The sequence below is a fragment of the Gorilla gorilla genome, chromosome 6 (genome assembly GCF_029281585.2).
Source record: "Gorilla gorilla gorilla isolate KB3781 chromosome 6, NHGRI_mGorGor1-v2.1_pri, whole genome shotgun sequence".
In the NCBI taxonomy this organism is placed as follows: domain Eukaryota; kingdom Metazoa; phylum Chordata; class Mammalia; order Primates; family Hominidae; genus Gorilla; species Gorilla gorilla.
The window spans coordinates 31,209,594-31,225,658 of NC_073230.2; the positions used below are offsets into that span (position 1 = coordinate 31,209,594).

Consider the following 16,065-nt stretch of genomic DNA (forward strand, 5'->3'; position numbering starts at 1 on the left):
CTGCTGGATTCGGTTTGCCAGTATTTTACTGAGGATTTTTTCATCGATGTTCATCAGGGATATTGGTCTAAAATTCTCTTTTTTTGTTGTGTCTCTGCCAGGCTTTGGTATCAGGATGATGCTGGCCTCATAAAATGAGTTAGGGAGGATTCCCTCTTTTTCTATTGATTGGAATAGTTTGAGAAGGAATGGTACCAGCTCCTCTTTGTACCTCTGGTAGAATTTGGCTATGAATCCATCTGGTCCTGGACTTTTTTTGGTTGGTGGGCTATTAATTATTGCCTTAATTTCAGAGCCTGCTATTGGTCTATTTAGAGATCCAACTTCTTCCTGGTTTAGTCTTGGGAGGGTGTATGTGTCCAGGAATTTACCCATTTCTTCTAGATTTTCTAATTTATTTGCGTAGAGGTGTTTATAGTATTCTTTGATGGTAGTTTGTATTTCTGTTGCATTGGTGATGATAGCCCCTTTATCATTTTTTGTTGTGTCTATTTGATTCTTCTCTCTTCTTTGTCTTGCTAGCAGTCTATCAATTTTGTTGATCTTTTCAAAAAACCAACTCCTGGATTCATTGATTTTTTGAAGGGTTTTTTTTTGTGTGTGTATGTACTTCAGTTCTGCTCTAATCTTAGTTATTTCGTGCCTTCTACTAGCTTTTGAATGTGTTTGCTCTTGCTTCTCTATTTCTTATAATTGTGATGTTAGGGTGTTGATTTTAGATCTTTCTTGCTTTCTCTTTTGGGCGTTTAGTGCTATAAATTTCCCTCTACACACTGCTTTAAATGTGTCTCTGAGGTTCTGGTACGTTGTGTCTTTGTTCTCATTGGTTTCAAAGAACATCTTTATTTGTGTCTTCATTTTGTTATTTATGTAGTAGTCATTCAGGAGCAGATTGTTTGGTTTCCATGTAGTTGTGTGGTTTTGAGTGGGTTTCTTAATCCTCAGTTCTAATTTGATGGCACTGTGGTCTGAGACACAGTTTCTGTTCTTTTACATTTGCTGAGGAGTGTTTTATTTCCAACGATGTGGTCAATTTTAGAATAAGTGTGATGTGGTGCTGAGAAGAATGTATATTCTGTTGATTTGGGGTGGAGAGTTCTGTGGATGTCTATTAGGTCCTCTTGGTGAAGAGCTGAGTTCAAGTCTTGGATATCCTTGTTAACCTTCTGTCTCGTTGATCTGTCTAATGTTGACAGTGGGGTATTAAAGTCTCCCATTATTATTGTGTGGGAGTCTAAGTCTCTTTGTAGGTCTCTAGGGACTTGCTTTATGAATCTTGGTGTTCCTGTATTGGGTGCATACATATTTAGGATAGTTAGCTCTTCTTGTTGAATTGATCCCTTTACTAGTATGTAATGGCCTTCTTTGTCTCTTTTGATCTTTGTTGGTTTAACGTCTGTTTTATCAGAGATGAGGATAGCAACCCCTGCTTTTTTTTGCTTTCCATTTGCTTGGTAAATCTTCCTCCATCCCTTTATTTTGAGCCTATGTACATCTCTGCATGTGAGATGGGTTTCCTGAATACAGCACACTGATGGGTCTTGACTCTTTATCCAATTTACCAGTCTGTGTCTTTTAATTGGGGCATTTAGCCCATTTACATTTATGGTTAATATTGTTATGTGTGAATTTGATCCTGTCATTATGATTTTTACTGATTATTTTGCCCGTTTGTTGATGCAGTTTATTCATAGCATTGATGGTCTTTACAATTTGGCATGTTTTTGCAGTGGCTGGTACTGGTTGTTTCTTTCCATGTTTAGTGCTTCCTTCAGGAGCTCTTGTAAGGCAGGCCTGGTGGTTACAAAATCTCTCAGCATTTGCTTGTCTGTAAAAGATTTTATTTCTCCTTTACTTACGAAGTTTAGTTTGGCTGGATATGAAATTCTGGGTTGAAAATTCTTTTCTTCAAGAATGTTGAGTATTGGCCCCCTCTCTCTTGTGGCTTGTAGAGTTTCTGCCTGGAGATCTGCTGTTAGTCTGATGGGCTTCCCTTTTTGAGTAACCCGACATTTTTTTCCTTCATTTCAACCTTGGTGAATCTGACAATTATGTGTCTTGGGGTTGCTCTTCTCAAGGAGTATCTTTGTGGCATTCTCTATATTTCCTGAATTTGAATGTTGGCCTGCCTTGCTAGGTTGGGGAAGTTCTCTTGGATAATATCCTGAAGAGTGTTTTGCAACTTGGTTCCATTCTCCATGTCACTTTCGGGTACACCAATCAAACTGTAGATTTGGTCTTTTCGCATAGTCCCATATTTCCTGGAAGCTTTGTTCGTTTCTTTTTACTCTTTTTTCTTTAAACTTCTCTTCTTACTTTATTTTATGAATTTGATCTTCAATCACTGATACCCTTTCTTCCACTTGATTGAATCGGCTATTGAAGCTTCTGCATGTGTCACGTAGTTCTTGTGTCATGGTTTTCAGCTCCATCAGGGCATTTAAGGTATTCTCTTCACTGTTCATTCTACTTAGCCATTCGTCTAATCTTTTTTCAAGGTTTTTAGCTTCCTTGTGATGGGTTTGAACATCCTCCTTTAGCTCGGAGAAGTTTGTTATTACCGACCTTCTGAAGCCTACTTCTGTCAGCTTGTCAGAGTCATTCTCTGTCCAGCTTTGTTCTGTTGCTGGCAAGGAGCTGTGATCCTTTGGAGGAGAAGAGGAGGTTTGGTTTTTAGAATTTTCAGCTTTTGGCTGGGTGCGGTGGCTCACCCCTTTAAGCCCAGCACTTTGGGAGGCCGAGGTGGGCAGATCACAAGGTCAGGAGATCGAGACCATCCTAGTTAATATGGTAAAACCCCATCTCTACTAAATATAGAAAAAATTAGCTGGGCATGGTGGCGGGCACCTGTAGTCCCACCTACTCGGGAGGCTGAGGCAGGAGAATGGTGTGAACCTGGGAGGTGGAGCTTGCAGTGAGTTGAGATCGTGCCACTGCACTGCAGCCTGGGTTACAGAGTGAGACTCCATCTCAAAAAAAAAGAAAAGTATTTTCTACTTTTCTGCTCTGGTTTCTCCCCATCTTTGTGGTTTTATCTACCTTTGGTCTTTGATGTTGGTGACCTACAGATGGGGTTTTGGTGTGGATGTCCTTTTTGTTGATGTCGATGCTATTCCTTTCTGTTTATTAGTTTTCCTTCTAACAGTCAGGTCCCTCAGCTGCAGGTCTGTTGGAGTTTGCCGGAGGTCCATTCCAGACCCTGTTTGCCTGGGTATCACCAGCGGAGGCTGTAGAACAGCAAATATTGTAGAACAGCAAATATTGCTGCGTGATTCTTCCTCTGGAAGCTTTGTCCCAGAAGGGCACCTGGTTTTATGAGGTGTCAGTCAGCCCCTTCTGGGAGGTGTCTCCCAGTTAGGCCACACAGGGTCAGGGACCCACTGTAGGAGGCAGACTGCCCATTCTCCAAGCTCAAACACCTTGCTGGGAGAACCGCTGATCTCTTCAGAGCTGTCAGACAGGGACGTTTAAGTCTGCAGAAGATTTTGCTGCCTTTTGTTCAGCTATGCCCTGCCCCCCAGAGGTGCACTCTACAGAGGCAGAGACCTGGCTGAGCTGCAGTGGGCTCCGCCCAATTCGAGCTTCCTGGCTGCTTTGTTTACTTACTCAAGCCTCAGCAATAGTGGACGCCCCTCCCCCTACCAGGCTGCTGCCACACAGGTCAATCTCAGACTGCTGCGCTAGCATTGAGCAAGGCTCCATGGGCATGGGACCTGCCGAGCCAGGTGCAGGATATAATCTCTTGGTGTGCCATTTGCTAAGACCGTTGGAAAAGCACAGTATTGGGGCAGGAGTGTCCTGTTTTTTCAGGTACTGTCTGTTACAGCTTCCCTTGGCTAGGAAAGGGAAATCTCCCAACCTCTTGTGCTTCCTGGGTGAGGTGATGCTCCACCCTGCTTCGGCTCACCCCCTGTGGGCTGCACCCACTGTCCATCCAGTTCCAGTGAGATGAACCAGGTACCTCAGTTGGAAATGCAGAAATCACCTGTCTTCTGTGTCGATCACGCTGGGAGCTGCAGACCAGAGCTGTTCCTATTCGGCCATCTTCAAGCGGATGTTTCCTTACTTTTTGATGATCACCGTTCTAACTGGCCTGAGATGGTATCTCATTGTGATTTTGATTTGCATTTCTCTAATGCCTGGTGATGATGAGCTTTTTTTCATATGTTTGTTGGCCGCTTAAATGTCTTCTTTTGAAAAGTGTCTGTTCATATCCTTTGCCCACTTTTTGATGGGGTTGTTTGCTTTTTTCCTGTAAATATGTTCTAAGTTCCTTGTAGATTCTGGATATTAGACCTTTGTCAGATGGGTAGATTGTAAAAATTTTCTCCCATTCTGTAGGTTGCCTGTTCACTCTGATGATAGTTTATTTTGCTGTGCAGAAGCTCTTTAGTTTAATTAGATCCCATTTGTCAATTTTGGCTTTTGTTGCCATTGCTTTTGGTGTTTTAGTCATGAAGTCCTTGCCCATGCCTATGTCCTGAATGCTATTGCCTAGGTTTTCTTCTAGGGTTTTTATGGTTTTAGGTCTTAAGTTTAAGTCTTTAATTAATCTTGAGTTAATTTTTGTATAAGGTGTAAGGAAGGGGTCCAGTTTCAGTTTTCTGCCTATAGCTAGTTTTCCCAACACCATTTATTAAGTAGGGAATCCTTTCCCCATTGCTTTCCCAGTTTTCCCAATATCATTTATTAAATAGGGAATCCTTTCCCCATTGCTTGCTTCTGTCAGGTTTGTCAAAGGTCAGATGGTTGTAGATGTGTGACATTATTTCTGAGGCCTCTTTGTGTTCCATTGGTCTATATATCTATTTTGGCACCAGTACCATGTTGTTTTGGTTACTGTAGCCTTGTAGTATAGTTAAAGTCAGGTAGCATGATGCCTCCAGCTTTGTTCTTTTTGCTTAGGATTGTCTTGGCTATCTGGGCTCTTTTTTAGTTCCATATAAAATTTAAAGTAGTATTTAAAAAAATTCTGTGCAGAAATTCAGTGGTGGCTTGATGGGAATAGCATTGAATTTATAAATTACTTTGGGCAGTATGGCCATTTTCATGATGTTCATTCTTCCTATCCATGGGCATGAAAATTTTTTCCATTTGTTTGTGTCCTCTCTTATTTCGTTGAGCAGTGGTTTGTAGTTCTCCTTGAAGAGGTCCTTCACATACCTTGTTAGCTGTATTCCTAGATACCTTATTCTCTTTGTAGCAATTGTGAATGGGAGTTCACTCATGATTTGGCTCTCTGTGTGCCTGTTGTTGGTGTATAGGAATGCTTGTGATTTTTGCACATTGATTTTGTATCCTGAGACTTTGCTGAAGTTGCTTATCAGCTTAAGGAGATTTTGGGCTGAGACGATGGGGTTTTCTAAATACACAATCATGTCATCTGCAAACAGAGACAATTTGACTTCCTGTCTTCTTATGTGAATACCTTTTATTTCTTTCTCTTGCCTGATTGCCCTGTCCAGAACTTCCAATACTGTGTTAAATAGGAGTGGTGAGAGTGGGCATGCTTGTCTTGGTGACAGTTTTCAAAGGGATGCTTCCGCATTTTCCCATTCAGTATGATATTGGCTGTGGGTTTGTCATAAATGGCTCTTAATATTTTGAGATGCATTCCATCAATACCTAGTTAATTGAGAATTTTTAGCATGAAGGTGTGTCACATTTTATCAAAGGCTTTTTCTGCATCTGTTGAGATAGTCGTGTGGTTTTTGTCATTGGTTTTGTTTATGTGATGCATTCTGTTTACTTATTTGCATATTTTGAACCAGCCTTGCATCCCAGGGATGAAGCTGACTTGATTTTGGTGGATAAGCTTTTTGATGTGCTGCTGAATTCAGTTTGCCAGTATTTTATTGAGGATTTTTGCATCAATGTTCATCAGGGATATTGGCCTGAAATTTTCTTTTTTTTGTTGTGTCTCTGCCAGGTTTTTGTACCAGGACGATGCCGGCCTCATAAAATGAGTTAGGGAGGATTCCCTCTTTTTCTGTTGTTTGGAATTGTTTCAGAAAGAATGGTACTAGCTCTGCTTTGTACCTCTGGTGGAATTCAGCTGTGTATCTGTCTGGTCCTGGACTTTTTTTGGTTTGTAGGCTATTACTGCCTCAATTTCAGAACTTGTTGTTGGTCTGTTCGGGGATTCGACTTCTTCCTGATTTAGTCTTGGGAGGGTGTATGTGTCCAGGAATTCATCCATTTCTTCTAGATTTTCTAGTTGATTTGCATAGAGGTGTTTATTGTATTCTGTGATGATAGCTTGGATTTCTGTGGGATCAGTGGTGATATCCCCTTTATCATTTTTTATTGTGTCTATTTGATTCTTCTTTATTAGTCTGGCTAGTGGTCTATCTATTTTGTTGATCTTTTCAAAAAACCAACTCCTGGATTCATTGATTTTTTTGAAGGGTTTTTCATGTCTCTATCTCCTCCAGTTCTGCCCTGATCTTAGTTATTTCTTGTCTTCTACTAGCTTTTTAATTTGTTTGTTCTTGCTTCTGTAGCTCTTCTAATTGTGATGTTAGGGTGTCGATTTTAGATCTTTCCCGCTTTCACCTGTGGGCATTTAGTGCTATAAATTTCCCCATAAACACTGCTTTAGCTCTGTCCCAGAGATTCTGGTACATTGTGTCTTTGTTCTCATTGGTTTCAAAGAACTTATTTATTTCTGCCTTAATTTTGTTAATTACCCAGTAGTCATTCAGGAGCAGGTTGTTCAATTTCCATGTAGTTGTGTGGTTTTCAGAGAGTTTCTCAATCTTAAGTCCTACTTTGATTGCACTGTGGTCTGAGAGACTTGTTTGTTATGATTTCTGTTCTTTTCCATTTGCCAAGAAGTGTTTTACTTCCAACTGTGTGGTCAGTTTTAGAATAAGTGCGATGTGGTGCTGAAAAGAATGTATATTCTGTTGATTTGGGGTGGAGAGTTCTGTAGGTGTCTATTAGGTCCACTTGGTCCAGAGCTGAATTCAAGTCCTGAATATCCTTGTTAATTTTCCATCTCATTGATCTGTCTAGTCTAATACTGACAGTGGGGTGTTAAAGTCTGCCACTATTATTGTGTGGGAGTCTAATTCTCTTTGTAGGTCTCTAAGATCTTGCTTTATGAATCTGGGTGCCCCTGTATTGGGTGCATATATATTTAAGACAGTTAACTCTTCTTGTTGCACTGATCCCTTTACCATTATGTAATGCCCTTCTTTATTTATTTATTTTTTTGATCTTTGTTGGTTTAAAGTCTGTTTTATCAGATACCAGGATTGCAACCCCTGCTTTTTTTTGCTTTCCACTTGCTTGGTAAATCTTCCTCCATCCCTTTATTTTGAGCCTATGGTGTGTCTTTGCACGTCAGATGGGTCTCCTGAATATAGCACACCAATGGGTCTTGACTCTTTATCCAATTTGCCAGTCCTTGTCTTTTAATTGGGGCATTTCACCTGTTTACATTTCAGGTCAATATTGTTATTTGTGAATATGATCCTGTCATTATGATACTAACTGGTTATTTTGCCCATTAGTTGTTGTAGTTTCTTCATAGTGTCGATGGTCTTTACAATTTGGTATGTTTTTGCATTGGCTGGAACCAGTTGTTCCTTTCCATATTTAGTGCTTCCTTTAGGAGCTCTTGTAAGGCAGGTCTGATTGTGACAAAATCTCTCAGCATTTGCTTGTCTATAAAGGATTTTATTTCTCATTTGCTTGTGAAGCTTAGTTTGGCTGGATATGAAATTCTGGTTTGAAAATTCTTTTCTTTAAGAATGTTGAATATTGGCCCCCACTCTCTTCTGGCATTGTACGGTTTCTGCAGAGAAATTGCTGTTAGTTTGATGGGCTTCCCTTTGTGAGTAACCCAACCTTTCTCTCTGGCTGCCCTTAGTATTTTTTCCTTCATTTCAACCTTGGTGAATCTGACAATTATGTGTCTTGGGGTTGCTGTTTTTGAGAAGTAGGTTTTTGGTGTTCTCTGTGTTTCCTGAATTTGAATGTAGACCTGTCCTGCTAGGTTGGGGAAGTTCTCCTGGATAATATGCTTAAGTGTGTTTTCCAACTTGATTCCCTTTTCCCTGTCACTTTCAGGTACACCAATCAAACGTAGGTTTGGTCTTTTCACATAGTCAAATATTTCTTCAAGGCTTTGTTCTTTTTCATTTTTTTTCTTTAATCTTGTCTTCATGCTTTATTTCATTAAGTTGATCTTCAGTCTCTGATATCCTTTCTTCTGCTTGATTGATTTGGCTATTGATACTTGTGTATGCTTCATGAAGTTCTCATACTGTGTTTTTCAGCTCCATGAAGTCATTTATGTTCTTCTCTAAACAGGTTATTCTAGTTAGCAATTCGTCTAACCTTTTTTCAAGGTTCTTAGCTTCCTTGCATTGGGTTAGAACATGCTCCTTTAGCTCGGAGGAGTTTGTTATTACCCACCTTCTGAAGCCTACTTCTGTCAATTCATCAAACTCATTCTCCATCCAGTTTTGTTCCCTTGCTGGCGAGGAGTTGTGATCCTTTGGAGGAGAAAAGATGTTCTGGTTTTTGAAATTTTCACCATTTTTGTGCTGGTTTTTTCTCATCTTCTTGGATTTATCTACCTTTGGTCTTTGATGTTGGTGACCTTTGGATGTGTTTTTTTTTGTGTGGACATCCTTTTTGTTTATGCTGATGCTATTCCTTTCTGTTTGTTAGTTTTCCTTCTAACAGTCAGGCCCCTCTGCTGCAGGTTTGCTGGAGTTTGCTTTAAGTCCACTCCAGACCGTGTTTGCCTGGGTATCACCAGCGGAGACTGCAGAACAGCAAAGATTGCTACATGTCCCTTCCTCTGGAAGCTTCATCCCAGAGGGGCACCTGCCAGATGCTAGCCAGAGCTCTCCTGTATGAGGTGTCTTGTCCCCTGCTGGGAGGTGTCTTCCAGTCAGGAGGATGGGGGTCAGGGACCCACTTGAGGAGGCAGTCTGTCCCTTAGCAGAGCTCGAGCACTGTGCTGGGAGATCCGCTGCTCTCTTCAGAGCTGGCAGGCAGGAACATTAAAGTCTGCTGAAGCTATGCCCACAGCTGCCCCTTCCCCCAGGTGCTCTGTCCCAGGAGGATGGGAGTTTTATCTATAAGCCCCTGTGACTGGGGCTTCTATCTTTCTTTCAGAGATGCCCCGCCCAGAAAGGAATCTAGAGAGGCAGTCTGGCTACAGAGGCTTTGCTGGGCTGTGGTGAGCTCCGCGGAGTCTGAACTTCCTGGTGGCTTTGTTTACACTGTGAGGGGAAAACTGCCTACTCAAGCCTCAGTAATGACAGAGGCCCCTCCCCCAACCAAGCTGGAGTGACCCAGGTTGACTTCAGACTGCCATGCTGGCAATGAGAATTTCAAGCTAGTGGATCTTAGCTTGCTGGGCCCCATGGGGGTGGGATCTGCTGAGCAGGACCACTTGGCTCCCTGGCTTCAACCCTCTTTTCAGGGGAGTCAACAGTTCTGTCTTGCTGGCATTCCAGGTGCAAGGGGGGTATGAATAAATATTCCAGCAGCTAGCTCGGTGTCTGCCCAAACGTCTGCCCAGTTTTGTGCTTGAAACCCAGGGCCCTGGTGGTGTATGCATCTGAGGGAATCTCCTGCTCTGTGGGTTGTGAAGACTGTTGGAAAAGCATAGTATTTGGGCCAGAATGAACCGTTCCTGATGGCACAGTCCCTCGTGGCTTCCCTTGGCTAGGAGAGGGAGTTCCCCAGCCCCTTGCACTTCCTGGGTGAGGTGACGCCCCACCCTGCTTTTGCTTGCCCTCTGTGGGCTGCACCCACTGTCTAGTCCCAATGAGATAAGCCGAGTACCTCAGTTCGAAATGCGGAAATCACTCACCTTGTCTGTTGATCTCGCTGGGAGCTGCAGACCGGAGCTGTTAATATTTGGCCATCTTAGTATCTGGATCCTTGAAATCTGACTTTTAAAGTGTAAACCAAACTATCTGAGGCAGGTATCAATCAATTTAGAAAGTTTGTTTTGCCAAGGTTAAGGATGCATGCCTGGGAGGCAGATCTGTGCCTTTCTCAGAGATGATTTTGAGGGCTTAAATATTTAAAAGGGAAAGGATGGATACTGGGGAAAGAGGAAGAAATTTTAAAAAGATGTGAGTAGAAAAGAGACAGATGGTTTGAATTCTTTAATCTTTGATCATCTTTCAGCAAATACACTATTACATTTGAGAGAGGGGTAGAGGAATAGTCACTAGCTCAGTGAATCTGCATTTTTACATCAGAGGAAGGAATCAGGTATGCATTTGTCTCAGTTGAGCAAAGGGATGATGACTTAGAGTTCTGTCCTTTGTCCTGCACCTGAGAAAATAAGCCATCAATTTACATTGTCAGGGTAAAATTCAACAGAACTGTTTTAGGGTGAAGATCCTGGGACCCATAAGGAATTTGCTACTGAGCAGATTGTGAGAGAGGTGTGCAGGGTTTTTATGGTTGTAGCTGTCTTATTTAGGAATAAAATGAGAAGCTGGTTTGCCTGACACAGTTCCCAGCTTGACTTTTTCCTTTGGCTTAGTGATTTAAAGTTCACAAGATTTATTTTCCTTTCACAAAAGCATACATACTTTTTAAGGTGGCTTATGTATTATCATTGGAGACGGTTCACACATTTACTCATCCTTTTGTTTTGTTTTTAACCAAATATCACGTAGAAGACAATTCTAGGGAATTCACGTGTGTTCTGGTTGCTATTATTAACATTTCTTTTGTTCGAATGGCAGTTGGCCATCTTTATCTTAGAGAAAATCTACAGCAGATGAAGAGACAAGAAAAATCTGTATAATTGATTTTATGTCTTTACTTTTTATAATTCCTTTTTCTAGGTTTCAGAAAAGTCATTGTTAGAATAAATTGACCTAAGTTAATTCAGCAAGTATTAGAAGGGGCTTTTATGTGCTAGGTACTGAAGGATACATAGAAACCACACAGAGTAATTTACTATAGAGCTTGAATTCTTAAAAGAAGACTTGTTTTCTCTATGTTAATAAAAAACACTTTTTCTTTCTGATTCAAGTCAGATGATCCTGATGGCTCTCAAATTGAGAAAATAAAAGAAGAAATAACTCAGCTGCGCAATAATGTCTTTCAGGAAATTTATCATGAGAGAGAGGAATATGTAAGTATTTGGTTCTTTGAAGTTTTACATTAGGTTTTACTCTAGAAATTGAATTTAAATATCCATTTTATGAAGTGGACTGTAATCACAAGGCTAGAGGTATTATATAGAAAGTTTATATATATATTGACCTGGTAAGATTTTTGTAAATTTAGAAATAAATTTCACATGACAAAATATTCTGACCATTGTACCCGTGTGTAAATAACTGAAAATTGTAAAGAAGGAAAAACATCACTTGTAATATTTCCACTCAGTGATAATAGTAGTAATCACTGTTAACTTTTGACTTTCTTTTAGTCTTTTTTTGTTTGTTTTTAGAATTGAGATTATAGCACAGACACACTTTTGCATATTGCCTTTTTTCTGTTTAACATAAAACCTAAAGACCTTTTCCTTACATCAACATCATTTTCCCATAATGTTGCAATGAAAACATTAATGGAGCAGCATAATTTAGTTGAAGAATGTAACAAAATAAGACTACCTGGTTTTGGGGGCAGGAGAAGTTACATCTTTTAAGTCTCTATTTTTACCACTGATTTTTGTGAGCTTGGGAAAATAAGTCATTGTATTTTTTCTTTAAAATGGAAGAACATTGTATTTTATGTCTGGGAGATGTTACCAGGAAGAAGTTAGTTAAGAAACAGTGCTTTGAAAGTAAAAATACTGACCGGGCATGGCGGCTCACACCTGTAGTCCCAGCACTTTGGGAGGCCGAGGCGGCGGATCATTTGAGCCCGGGAGTTTGAGACCAGCTTGGGCACATGGTGAGACCCCATCTCTACAAAAAATACAACAATTAGCTGGTCATGGTGTCATGTACCTGTAGTCCCAGCTGCTTTGGAGGCTGAGGCAGGAGGATTGCTTGAACCCAGGAGGTTGAGGCTGCATTGAGCTATGATCATGCCTCTGCATTCCAGCCTGGGCAACAGAGCAAGACCCTGTCTCAAAAAGAAAAGAAAAGAAAAGAAAGTAATAATATTAATACTGTGAAAACAATAGGTATTTTAAGTGTCATGCTTTCTTTAGCAAATTCATCTGCGTATGTGTAAATACCTTATGGACCTTGGGTTAAAATAGCGATCTTGCAATGATTCGACAAGTGTTTGGAAGTTTTGCTTAATAAATATGTGATAAGTGGCTTTTCTTTCGTGAGGGTACTCAATTTTCACATTTATTTCAAAGTTACTTATGTAGAGCTATGTGTTTTTTCTCTCAGGCTTTAAAAATTTTTCTTAACGAAACAGCTGTTATTTTAAAATGTCACTGTGTTCTTAATATTTTGAGAAATAATGACAGTTTTATGCCTCAAATTGAAATATTATCAGACATTTTCATTTTAGTTTGGAAGTGGGTGAGGACTTTGACCTTGCAAGATTTGTGCTTATGTATGTATCCAAAGCTTAAAATTGGTAATTAAATTTTTCTTCAATTAGTAAGATGGTAGTTTAGATGGGTTAAAAAAAAAAACAAACTTCAGCCAACTTAAATTTAAAGGAGCAATGAACAATTCGCAAATTGGGCAGCTGAATCACAGCATATTCGGAGAGACTCTGGGAATGCTTTGTGGTCAGAACAAATTAATAGACGAAAAAAGGAAAGTGGCTTTCGGAAATTGGCAGCGAGGTACAGAAACAGCTATATTGGTTACAGATTGGTGTTTGCCTTATTTGAACACAGTTTGAACACTTAGCAGTCTGTAAGTGGTTGAAGTATGGCCGCTGGGATTGGCCAAGACTCAGCTATTGTTATAGGTCCACACTGCTAAGTTACATTTTCAGTCTTGTCTGCCTGTTAAGCTAGGTTGCAGTTCATCCACAAGGACTCAAATATAGAAGTACGGAGTCCTTCTCAGGCCATGTTTAATTTGCTTTAGCAGATGCAAGGTGAGTCTTGGTTTTCACTTGTTACTTCTTGAAGTAGAAGGCAAAATCAGTGATTATGTATCTTACTGGATATGTTATAAGGTAGATGCTAATATATTTTCCTGAAGAGCAACATGTCAAAATTGAATATATATTGATCTACACTTAAAAACTTTTTTTTTTTTAACTTTAGGAGATGCTAACTAGTTTGGCACAGAAATGGTTCCCTGAGCTGCCTCTGCTTCATCCTGAAATAGGATTACTCAAATACATGGTAAACTTTGTTTCCCTTGCGAATTACTACTCTGCAGAGGGTGTTGAAAAGTGATAATATTAAATTTGTGTCAGTGTTAAACTTATAGTATCTTTTAAATAAAAATACTCGATGAATATTTTATGGGTATTAGAACTTTTTCTTATGACCCTTTAATGGTTGCATGGTATATATTTGTATTTTTATGTAAATTTGCATTATCTGTTTTTCTGTTTTCCTCATCCTCATTCAGTACATTGCATGACACTTATTTGAATTATAGGTGTTTACTTTTTGAAATGACAAAATTTTAACTGCTATTTCAAGAGTTTGGATAAAAACAAGATATTGCTAGCCCTGAGGGATTTGAGCACAATGGGTTTTTTAAGTTAAAGCAGTCTGGGAAAAAATTCTAGAGAGGTTGGTTAAGGTAGAGATGTTGAGGTGGGTATGGTTTTCTAGGTAGGCAGGATTCGAGGTGGGTATGGTTTTCTAGGTAGGCAGGATTCAAAAGCTGGAGATCAGCATATTAAATAGGGGCCATAGGGAGCAGGATTAGTAAACACTGGTTTACTAATCTGTTAGTCCTGAATCTGTTAGTCCTGTGATTTATATTGCCTTCTACGGTGATGGCCTAGATGAGATATTTATTCATTAAGATTGTCACAAAGTCCATTATAATGGCTTAAATATGGTACAGAGAGGGATATTTGTGTAGACATGTGAGTTTATTCTAAAAAATATTTAAGATTAAAGTTCCCTAACTTAAATAATTACTCTAAACTCTTTCTAGACTAGACTTTAAAACGATGTGAGTTTTTTCTTGCAACTATTTAACTCTAGCTTAGCGATTACCTTATGCAGTGTGGGCAAATGAGTATGTACTGCCACATGGGACTTGAAAATTAATATTTAAAAATATGCTAATCTACTTTATTATGGAAGATTATAAAAGGTTTGACTCATGGTTTATTGAAGTCTTTAATGGCTTTCTAATGTTTAACTGTAATGTATGCTTAGGAATTTTTTGTAGGTTGATTATGTATTGTAGAATACTTAAATGTACTGACAAGACTTAAAAAAAAAAAACCCAGAAAACAATTCTACAATGCCTCTTACTGAAACTGCACCGCAGTAAAACTTAGCTTTGTTTAAAATGTTGATGATCATATTTTAGTGTGAAAAATTATTCCTTTTAAAAAGTAGCAGAAATATCTAGTAAAATTAGTTATTGAAAGCCATTTTCACTTTTGAGGACTCCAAACAGGGGCAGAAGTGTTAGAATTACTTCATGGTAGTCATAATTTTTGGACTGATCTTTCCCATTTGATACCTACATTTTTGTCATTATTTTACCTTATTTATTTTTTGTTTTTTTAAAAATGTTTATTTCAGTAGTTTTTGGGGTACAGGTGTTTTGTGATTACATGGATAAGTTCTTTAGTGGTGATTTCTGAGATTTTAGTGTACCCATCACCTGAGCGGTGTACACTAACCCATTATGTAGTCCTTCATTCCTCACCCCTGTCCCAATCAGTTGTTACTTTAGTATTTTTTAGGAAACATAAGTGGTTTTTCAAGTACACATTAGGGATCCTAGGATGCATGTCTGGTTAATTCTAGTCATTTCCTGAATCTATTCTAAAATTATAGCAGTAATTAAGTGTATGGTGATTACACTTTGGGTAGGAGGAGTTTAAGAGCCAGGAACTGGAGAAAGTACACAGTTTTAAAGATTTTAATTTTGTTGGTTTTTCCAGTACAGTTGATGGTGTCCAAGTCATTTAATAGCGTGTAACTAATGATTTTGATGATTTTTAAGTGTTGGGATTGTTTGGATTCTTTAACTGTCATAAAAACTTGTGCCTAGAACTCTGGTGGTCTCCTTACAATGAGCTTGGAACGAGATCTTCTTGATGCTGAGCCCATGAAGGAACTTAGCAGCAAGCGTCCTTTGGTACGTTCTGAGGTTAATGGGCAGATAATTCTGTTAAAGGTAAGCCTAACTTCTTCTTACTTGAGGGAGATTCAGCAGCACAAAGGATAGTGGTGCTGTTACATTTCAAGAAAGAAAAAACCTCACTGTTAGTTTTCTAAAGTGTATAAGTTGACTGGCGTGATAATTGTGCTTGTAGTTTGGTTGCCAGAACTAATTTTTACTTTTAAAGTTTCCCTCAATTGAACAATGAGAACACTTGGACACAGGGCGGGGAACATCACACATGGGGGCCTGTCATGGGGTGGGGGGCAGGGGGAGGGATAGCATTAGGAGAAATACCTAATGTAAATGATGAGTTAATGGGTGCAGCAAACCAACATGGCACATGTATACATATGTAACAAACCTGCACGTTGTGCACATGTACCCTAGAACTTAAAGTATAATAATAAAAATAAGTATATAAAAGTCATTAAATGAAGCTTTGTCTCACAAGAAAAAAAAATAAAGTTTCCCTCATTTCCCTAAATAGAATATGTCCTTAATAGGATATACTTTCCTTTTTTTTTGGGTGAACTTATTATATTCATCCAATATCTTTTTAAAATTCTTGATTTTCTTACATTTCTCCTTGAAATCTCAGCTGTGTTATCAGTACAATCTTCTACTCCTTAATTTCTTCTTCTCATTGATCTGGGAAACTGTTAATCATGATAATAAGATAATTAATTTGGCCTTAGTTGCTACACATTCTAGAATGTGTAGCAGGCTACAGGTAGAATTGCACTTTCCTTTTCCAAATTATAGCATTCAAAGAAGATAGAAAAGTACTTATAAAATTAAAAAATAAAATTAGATTTGATTTAACTTAAAATAATGA

General features: G+C 39.0%; 1 protein-coding gene across 8 annotated transcripts in view; it reads left to right on the plus strand.

Moving 5' to 3' along the window:
- Positions 1-16,065, plus strand: part of STK31 (serine/threonine kinase 31) — a 133,782-nt gene that overhangs the window by 72,261 nt on the left and 45,456 nt on the right. For all 8 annotated transcript variants that reach the window (XM_055347332.2, XM_031013448.3, XM_055347331.2 and 5 more), the window contains 3 exons: positions 11,024-11,125; positions 13,187-13,267; positions 15,117-15,242. In XM_055347332.2, the coding sequence (XP_055203307.1) occupies positions 11,024-11,125; positions 13,187-13,267; positions 15,117-15,242 (309 nt within the window). The remainder of the gene's footprint in view (positions 1-11,023; positions 11,126-13,186; positions 13,268-15,116; positions 15,243-16,065) is intronic.